General features: G+C 40.6%; 1 protein-coding gene across 2 annotated transcripts; it reads left to right on the top strand.

Moving 5' to 3' along the window:
* The first annotated feature begins 777 nt into the window (after positions 1-777).
* On the top strand, positions 778-3714 carry CITED2 (Cbp/p300 interacting transactivator with Glu/Asp rich carboxy-terminal domain 2). 2 transcript variants are annotated; one of them, XM_043543055.1, is made up of 2 exons: positions 778-1181; positions 1757-3714. In XM_043543055.1, the coding sequence occupies exon 2, from the start codon at positions 1766-1768 to the stop codon at positions 2465-2467; it is 702 nt and encodes a 233-aa protein (XP_043398990.1). In that variant the 5' UTR covers positions 778-1181; positions 1757-1765; the 3' UTR covers positions 2468-3714. The 2 variants fall into 2 exon arrangements, with proteins under 2 accessions (XP_043398990.1, XP_043398989.1); XM_043543054.1 differs by having other exon boundaries at positions 778-1185.
* Positions 3715-9362: the final 5648 nt, after the last annotated feature.

Raw genomic sequence — 9362 nt, 5'->3', positions numbered from 1 at the left:
GAATTTGTTTACAGAGCAGAGTCGCCTCCGTGTGAATGCCAAAGCTACCGAGAGAGGTAAACACAAACTTAGCAAAAGCACACGTACATGGAGCAGCCGAGTGTAACCCGGAAAGTGCGGATTGGATCTGTGTCTCTGTGTGCCATGGAAGACAAACATCCCCAGTTCTGTTCCTTGCCACCTGCAACCTCTGCTTTAAGCGTGCGACAGCCCCCTCCAAATAGAGGCAGAGGAAGAAATACCTCGAGGGATGTGGGGGAGGGAGTTACCCCTTCCTAAAAAAAAGTAGACACGCTCACATAAACAGCATTAATTCTCACGTGTCTGGAGCTGTATCGAGGAAGCCCAGCAACTGTGAACAAGGCTCGAGCAAGGCTGTTCAGTAGCTTTCAGTGTAAGGCTTGTAATCGGAAGCAGTGTTGCAGAATTGCATGGGGGGGGGGCGGGGGGAGATACCATACACACAACCTCTGCTCCACAAATCGACGGCAGTTTAAAACAGCCTGATTGATTTGAGCTGGGAGGGAGTGCAAGTTGAGTACCATATTATGTGACAAAACCGAAGCCTGTTAAGTTGTTATTAGCAGTGGCGGCAACAGTGTCCATTATGATACCGAATCTATATTCTCTGTCAGTCTTCTCTCCTCCGGTTCTATGCAATAGATTCGTAATCCCCTCCCCCTCCCTCGCTTTGAGATACAAGAGGAGTGTAGCAGGGATATGGCTCCTAGCATTAGCTGATCTGAAGACACCGCATAAGTGATCAGCAAACACACGTGTCGCTCAACCAGAACGAACAGGATTCTTTGGATTCCTTCCAGATCCGCCTGGCTTTTTTTTCCCCTTTCTTTCTTCCCCCGCCCCCCTCGCTTGCTCCAGGTTTTACTTCTGGTTGCCTGTGAAGCTTTTGCTCCTCCCTTCTGAAATCCTATATTAACTGTGGCCGAAGCAGGGTAAGGGAAACACAGCTCATTGTTGGCAAGTGCTGATGAGCCTCGCAGAGGAGCGAGAAACAGCTTTTGCGTCCGCAGCCGCCGCCGCAGTAATACCAGCGCTAATTAATAATTCCTATCCTCACGTAACCACAGGGAAGAGAAAAAGAAAAGCCCTCTCTATGCTGGGCTAGTTTTACTGACTGGTTTCATCAACACCCTTGGAGCAACAACAACACAAAGAGAGAGAGAGGTGAGGGTAATGGAGGGGGTTTTGCTTGTTGTTTTGCTTGTTTATACTTTGGTGTGCGGCGGCAGCCCGGATGTGAACGGCGCAAGAAAGAATACGGGTCATTCTCCGCGGTGCACCATAAGCGCCTTAAAATGCGTGTTATAAAAATAAAATAATGGGGGGGGGGGGAGGAGAAGCCTTGTGGACTTAATTCCAAAAGTTGCTGACGCGGGGAGGTGGGACTTGTTTCCCTCGCTGTTCTTTGCGGGGTATCTTTTGAAAGGTTTCCATGGCTTGGAATGGGAAGAATGGCTCACTCGCCTGGGAGGCGGGTGTTGCAGGCGATACTTTTAGGGGCTAGGTGTGCAGGAGTTGCAATGGGAAGGTGGGTGAGTTCTCTGGATTCGCAGCAGGGACTGCAGACTTCTTTCAAAGAAATCAGTAGCATTGTGTGGAGGAGCGCTGCTGCACGCTCTCTCGGAGGGGAGGGGTGCTCCTGAGCTCGCTTTTTAAGGGACTCCTGTAAGTGTAAAAGAGTGTGGGTAATGTCTGTGGATTTTAAGAAATACCTCTTCCCGTATGTTAACTTCCTAGGTGGCAAATGGCAGACCACATGATGGCCATGAATCATGGGCGATTCCCTGATGGAACCAGCGGGCTTCATCACCACCCTGCACATCGAATGGGGATGGGTCAGTTTCCGAGCCCCCATCACCATCACCAACAGCAGCAACATGCCTTCAGCGCCTTGATGGGCGAGCATATACATTATGGAGCTGGAAATATGAACGCAAATGGCGGGATCAGACATGCAATGGGGCCAGGGAACGTGAATGGGGGGCATCCTCCTAGCAGCATGCCTCCCACGGCAAGATTTAATAATTCTCAGTTCATGGCCCCCCCTGTTGCAAGCCAAGGAGGCCCCTTAACGGCCAGCATGCAGCTGCAGAAGCTAAACAACCAGTATTTTAGCCACCATCCTTATCCTCACAACCACTATATGCCAGACTTGCACCCTGCAAATCATCCGATGAACGGAACAAACCAGCATTTCAGAGACTGCAACCCAAAGCATAGCAGCAGCAGCGGCATGCCTCCTTCAGTCCCCCATGTCCCTGCAGCAATGCTGCCTCCCAATGTCATAGACACTGACTTCATAGATGAGGAGGTGCTCATGTCCTTAGTCATAGAAATGGGTTTGGACCGCATCAAGGAGCTTCCTGAGCTGTGGTTGGGACAGAACGAGTTTGATTTCATGACAGACTTCGTTTGCAAACAACAGCCCAGCAGAGTGAGCTGCTGACTTCTTTAAAACAAACAAAGGACTTTCTATCCGTGTGAATGAAAACATTCCCTTAGACACAGTATCTCGCTTTTCAGTGCTTGAAAGGTTGAGAATCTGGAAAACAGAGTAAACTATGAGCTTGTATAAATTGGGGTTGTTTTTAAATAATTGCTGCCACTTTTTCTTTCTTTCTTTCTTTTTTGCTTTGACACTCACTTTTGCTTCCTGTAATAATTATTTCTGGCTAACTCTGGCTTTTTATGGGTTTCCCCCCACCTCTTAATTTCCTCACAGTAACATGTCCATAATTTCTACAGTGCTCAGCTGTTAGATACTAATCTTGGCAAATTGCTTAATCTTGTGGATTTTGTAAACAATGATTTCCAATGACTTGAACTGCATTCAGATTCTGAGTGAACAGGGAAAAATTGCATTAGTTGGTTGCATGAACTTTGAAGGGCAGATATTACTGCACAAATGCTGCCATCTTGCTTCATTTTTAACTATGCATTGCAGTGCAGACTTTTTTTTTAAATATGCTAAACTGGAAGCTTAACAGATGTGGGCCAACCCCTCCTAGATCAGGAAAAGAATAATGTTACTTAAAGTCTGCTACCCAGTCCCCTCCCCCCATATGTATAGACAATAATATGGTGTGGATGAAATGTTGACTAGTCAGTGGCAAACATTTCACAGATTTTTATTTTGTTTCTGTCTTCAGCATTTTTGACACTGTGCTAATATAGTTTATTCAGTACATGAAAAGATACTACTGTGTTGAAAGCTTTTTAGGAAATTTTGACAGTATTTTTGTACAAAACATTTTTTTTGAGAAAATATTGTTAATTTATTCTATTTTAATTTGCCAATGTCAATAAAAAGTTAAGAAATGCTTTAGTTTTTCTAGAAGTCATTTACGAAATTTTTTCTTCAGAACTCCCCTTGCCCCTGGTAAGTAGAACATCTACCTGTAAAACTGTGTTGGTGTGCAGGAAAACATTCCAAAGTAGAATTACATTGCACCAATGTATACTGAGCTCAGAAGAGCAGGATTTAAACATAATTATGGCATAAAGCTTAATAAGAACCATTGTAATATGCCTGTCAGTGTGGTTTTATCAAAAATAAAGTTGCCAAGAAGCAACTTTTTGTGTGTGACTTGCCAGCATAGTTGCTTTAAATGTAGTTGTCCAGAATTATGATGCATAAAGTATTTATTATATTTATCTATTAAACTTGTAATTTTATAAATTCTCTTTCACTTACATGTTAGACTTTTTTTCTTTTGTATTTTTACTATGTCATGTTGAAGAGTTATTTAAGAGATGGACTCATTAGGTGGTAGGGATTTTTTTTCTATGCCATCTTTGATTATTTGGATTACATAAATGCTGTATGAAACTAAAAGACATGCATCACATTGAAATCTACTATTTTTCTTATTTAGGAAAAGGAAATACCTAGCAGTTATAAGTTTTCTACGGTGGGACAATCCTAATCCATTTTTCCCCACCCCCCCCCCAGACATGGTTGCCAACTAATTCCCAATTAAATGAATTCATACCCATTTGTTTCCAGTATTTGGGGGAACCTCCTTTCACTATAAGGCAATATATACATTTTGTTCTTTTTAAGGGCCAAATCTTGTTGTCCTCTTTGCTCCCCTACCCTCCCCCCCGAAAAAAACCCAACAAAATCCCTTCCATGTAAATCCTTACTTCAGTAAGGACAGCAAGATCATATCCCTAATACTTATAATCTCATTTAGCTATGCTTCCCAAGTTTGACACTGATCTGACACCATCCTCTTTCTAATTCTTTTTAAATTATTTTTTCAGTGTTGTCAGTTCAAGTGTGATGAGAAAGAACAAAACTATTATGTAGTTGAATTTTTGAACATGGGTGTATATAAACAGAGGACAATAACCCCAGGTAGAGTATTTGTGTTTGTAAGTTACAGTGTTATGAATCCAGCTGGGAAATTAAGCTGGTTAGTATTGCCAAACAACTGATAGCTAAAGTATCACTTTTACCTTTTACACACAAACAAGTTTGTAACTAGAGTTACTATGTGACAAATCATACTCCTATTCAAAATGGCTAATGTTCATAAAGTACACCAACAGATAACACTAGAGACAAGCAGGTGTGCAGGTTTGCGGGGGCAGTAGTATAATGATCCTTTACTCCCCAGTATTTCCGGGTAGGAAACATTCATTCTTTCCTTCCACCTGCCTCTGAAGAGACGACAGTATGTTTCAGACCATGATCACTAATTTTGTGTGGCACTAAATTTAATACCAAATGCCATTGAACCATATCTTATCAAATGTCCTACAACTTTGTGTTTGAAGAATGCAGATATAGTCTTAATACCTGCTGCCTAATTTGGCACTAAATAAATCTTTTTCCATTTTTGAGGCTGTTTGTCCTACACATTGCTTTGACAGCCTCCTTTGTTTTGTTTTGTTTTTTTTCTGGTATAAAACAAACTATCTGAATACTATACTTACTGCTATTTAAGTCCTCTTCGGTAGACTCCTAAAACATAAGGGAATAGTCTTCTGTTTACTGCTACAGATTCTTGATTTATAAAGTTGATGAAAACATGGATTCTTCTTAGTGGAAGCATTACTACTTAGTCTGTGTGCAGTGATAAATCCTCCCATATAAGCTTTTCCATAAATAGGTAGTTTTATAGGCACACAGGAAAAATCTATTTGCATACACCTTATTGCATAACTCCTGTGCTCCAGTTCCTCCAGACAATGTCAGATCAGACTGAACTGCAAAAAGCACTGGTTTTTTCCAGAGAGAAATAGTGCAAAGAATTTGTGTCGACTTTTGAGATTATACCACAGATAAATTTGCAGAACATTTATAATCACATCACCTACATTGTCACCTAATTGCTAACAAAGAGTCAGATCACAGTGGAGGTCGTAACTATATTTCTTTTGCTACATTTCAGACTACATTTTCTTTTTCATAGCATTGTCTACCAAACAACAGTTAGAGCCTGACCCTACTCTCTCTGAAGTGAAGGCAATGGTAAAATTCTCACTGATTTGATGTGGAGCAGTAGAAGGCCTTGAGTTGGTCCTAGCTGGCTTTTGTAGTGTTTATAGATATGTTTAAATAATTTGTAGTTTGAGCAAAATGATTAGTGAAATATGTACAGTGACCTAGTTTACCAGATATTCATAAACCTTGTGGTCTTGCATCCTGTTAATTTGCTTATAGTACAGGAAACCTGACCTCTGTACTTTGGCTGTTTTTCAAAAAGTTCTAATATGGTACATGAGATCTACTGTTCTTTAAGCCATGTCCATAAATAGACGCACTGCTTTAGTTGCAGGGGAGATCAAGGATAAGCTTTCACATAACACCAAACACACTTGTCAGAAAAATAGATCCTGATTAATAAAATAATTTCAGGATCTTGTGGTTGGAAAAATATAGGCACGGCCGCTTTGCTGGTACTGATAAAGCCATTACAGCCTGAGCTGGGTCTTGCAAGAACAGTTACCTCATCACGGCTGTTTATGGGGTGCTCTACAGAGCACACCAAGAATAGGCTGACATCTATTGTGAAGTTTATAGTCTCCATGACTTTTACAACTGTAAAAGCCTGGGCTGGATATAAATTGATGTCATCAGTAAAGGCCAGGTTCTTTAGAGCAAAATATTAATCCACTAATCTGTTATGGGTGGTCATTTTGAAATATAAACTCTTTTCAACCCTGAATATATTAGGTGTTTGCGCCCCCTTGTGGTTTGCATATTAAAAGGAAAGCAGCTATTTTCTTAAAGGGATATTTTTTCAGAACCATTTTTACCTGTGGAATAACAAGCATACATCTGAATGACAGATGACCAGTTCAATTAAAGGGATTCTGAAAACAAACTAATAAAAACTGGAGAAAGGCAGTACATTAAAACTCAGAAGAAAATAACCTTATATGACAGAGTTATAACAAACTGTAGGCAGCTTACTGCACTCCTTACTCCATGAAAATTCCCAGTCAGGAACCAGTGCTACAGTATTCTGCAGGAGCAGTCCAAAACACTGTTGTATAATACAGCATATGTAAACAGGGAAGCTGTAAAGTGCAGTCACTTTCAGGTGGAAAGACGGCAACTATTCTGCACCCTAGCATCATTATCCACACTACTGGGGGATGAAGTGAATAATAAAAGTATCCAATCGTACCCACAAGGAGTCAAAATATAATTACTTGGCTTGGAAATTGCCTTATTTCTGTAAAAAGGGCCAGAGTGAGATGTCATGTATTTAAAAGTAAACAAATTCCCTTTCTATGTTACATACCGCACTGTACGTGACTAAAAATGAAAACATTTCCTTTTCACTATGATTGCTCTTTGTTTACTTTTAATATTTCTCTCAGCATGGACACTGATCACTTTTGAGTCAGTTCCTTTTTCTTGTTCTTATTCACTAGCACAGTGTTACAGAGTTTGGGTTTCAAGTGCTGCAGAAGAATGCTTGTTTTAAAAAAGAAGTTTTCCATTATAATTAGAAAAAATTATGAAAATATTTCTGTCAGGCTCATGTTTTGTAAAAGTTTATTGTTCTACAAAATCTAAGAGTTAAACTGTCCCCTGCTTAAGTTATTCCTGTGATAGGGACTGGAAACTGCCCAAGTCTTGGTTGCATGCAGTGTAGTTGTAGCTGTGTCAGTCACAGGATATTAGAGAGACAAGGTGCGCGAGGAAATATCTTTTATTGGACCAGCTTGTTTCTCTTACCAACAGAAGTTGGTCCAATAAAAGACATTACCTCACTGACCTTGTCTCTCAAGTCTGGATTGGTGGAGTTTCCATTTAAATTTTTGTTTGGCAGAGACACTGGTTTCCACACACCCAGCTCTGACAGGGAGTTTATATTCTGCAACCTATCTATCTTTGGAGATTGACCAGAAGTTACCGTCATCTATCTGTATGGACACCCATACCCATTATGTTTCATGGCCCTCCTGTGTCTGTCTCCCCACTGGCTTCTTCTCCCAAAATTTCTCCTGAGTGAGGTATTACCATGCAATAGGGGGTACAGGGTTAGTTACTACTGAAGGGACCAGTGTTCATTTATACCGAAAACCTTTACAGGGCTGATAGAGGAAATGATGGAACAGAAAGTTACCATTGTCCATGCATGGGCCTTGCATCCTCTCACCCATGGAGCCTTCAATTCCTGCAGAGCAGCCACGGAGGTGTTCCCATATTACTGGGGCAAGGAAGGCTTATGCTGTGGATCTGGCCTACCCTTTAAACTCATCTGTTCCGTCTGTCTCTCATCTCTCATGTTGACAGAGGAGTCACTGGGGACTAACTACGGGACCAAATTTGACCTGACAGTGAGGGAAGCAGAATAAATGATGAAGGCAAAGTCATTTACTTTTTAAAAACTGGTAGATAACATTGTCAGGAAAATAGAAATAAGTCTAGAAATCAAAGGAATTTGGGACCCAAGGCAGAGGCAGTTTCTCAGGCTTGCATGTACTTCAAGTACATTTTGTCAGTAGACAAGAGATTCAGAAATTGTATTTACTCATTTCAATAGCATGCCCCTATCGTTAAAATCAGAGCTCACATACAGGATAAAGCTGAGTCTCAGGAACTGCAACAATAGAGAAACACATCAAATGACTGAACAGATGAATCACTATTATTGTATGTTCTCTGTTTTCCTTTTTGTCCCATTATAGAAAAGACATTTGCAACATCACGATTTTAATAGAGAAGGGTCAGGTGTTTCAATCCCAGTCCATCTGACACAGACACATACACGCACACTCTGATGGGCAGTTTGATCAGTGCCCAATCTTAATAGCCATATCAAAGAAAAAGAGATTTGCTACATGAAAAAAATAAAAGGCTTCCATCCATTGATATTCAGTATTCCTAAAATGCTCATCACTTTTCCTCATCTCTTTTCTTTTCCCTAGTCTTCTTTTTGATGATTTCTTATAGCAGAATGTTTACCAGGAAAGCTATTCACCAACTTGACTATTGTTAAGGCTACTGGTAAAGTAAAATAAAAGATAATGGGCATGATTTTCAGAAGTGTCAAACACCTATACCTGCAGCTAAAGTTCACAGCAAGTATGGGTGCTCAGCACCTCATAAAATCAGGCTCCAAGTAATAGATACACTAGGGTGCTTTGGGACAAATGTTATCCTGTCTCAGCCTCTTTGTATGCCATGTAACAAATTTGATTGTTGTGTAGGAAGATTTTAGGATCATGGTAGGACTTTGAACCTATTTTGACTTTTTATCTGCTGCTTAGCTAAACAAAGAAGCACAATACAAGGGGGGGTGAGAGGGGAATAGATTTTGAGCCACTCAAAAGTACTGTGAATTCTATATCACAGCCCACCCAGCTAATGTTAGACCACTGCACACGAAAGTGTGAAGTTTTTTAAGTCTGTAAGATGTCCATTCTTCCTTCATTTAAATAAGTGCTTGGTATATCTTTGCTTCACCTAATTAAGCAAGGATCCTTCGCCTTCTCAAGTCAATCACAAAGTTCAGATCGGGCTTGTCCAGGATGCAATCTTAAGCCTTTTGCTCAACCTGTTTTAGGCTATCATTCCTCTATTTCCCCTGATCCATTGATCTCTCTCTGCACAACTTCACTTAATCCCCTTTTTGAGAAGACTGGCAGACAGCACAGTTCAGTTTTACACTCATCAGTTTAATTTAGGTTAAATAAATACCAAAATAAACACTTTAAAATGTACTTTATTGTTTTTGGGGAAGGGGAGTTGCCTTTAAGATACACATTGGGACTCTTTGCAGGCTTGCACCCCAAAATAGTATGGAATACCTGAATTGACCTATCAGAGAATTGACCCCATGCCAACAAAGGATGAGAACATCATTACATAGGTA

This window comes from Chelonia mydas, chromosome 3 (assembly GCF_015237465.2).
Source record: "Chelonia mydas isolate rCheMyd1 chromosome 3, rCheMyd1.pri.v2, whole genome shotgun sequence".
In the NCBI taxonomy this organism is placed as follows: Eukaryota; Metazoa; Chordata; order Testudines; family Cheloniidae; genus Chelonia; species Chelonia mydas.
The sequence above is the reverse complement of the archived record's forward strand: the minus strand, read 5'-3'. Positions and strand labels throughout refer to the sequence as shown.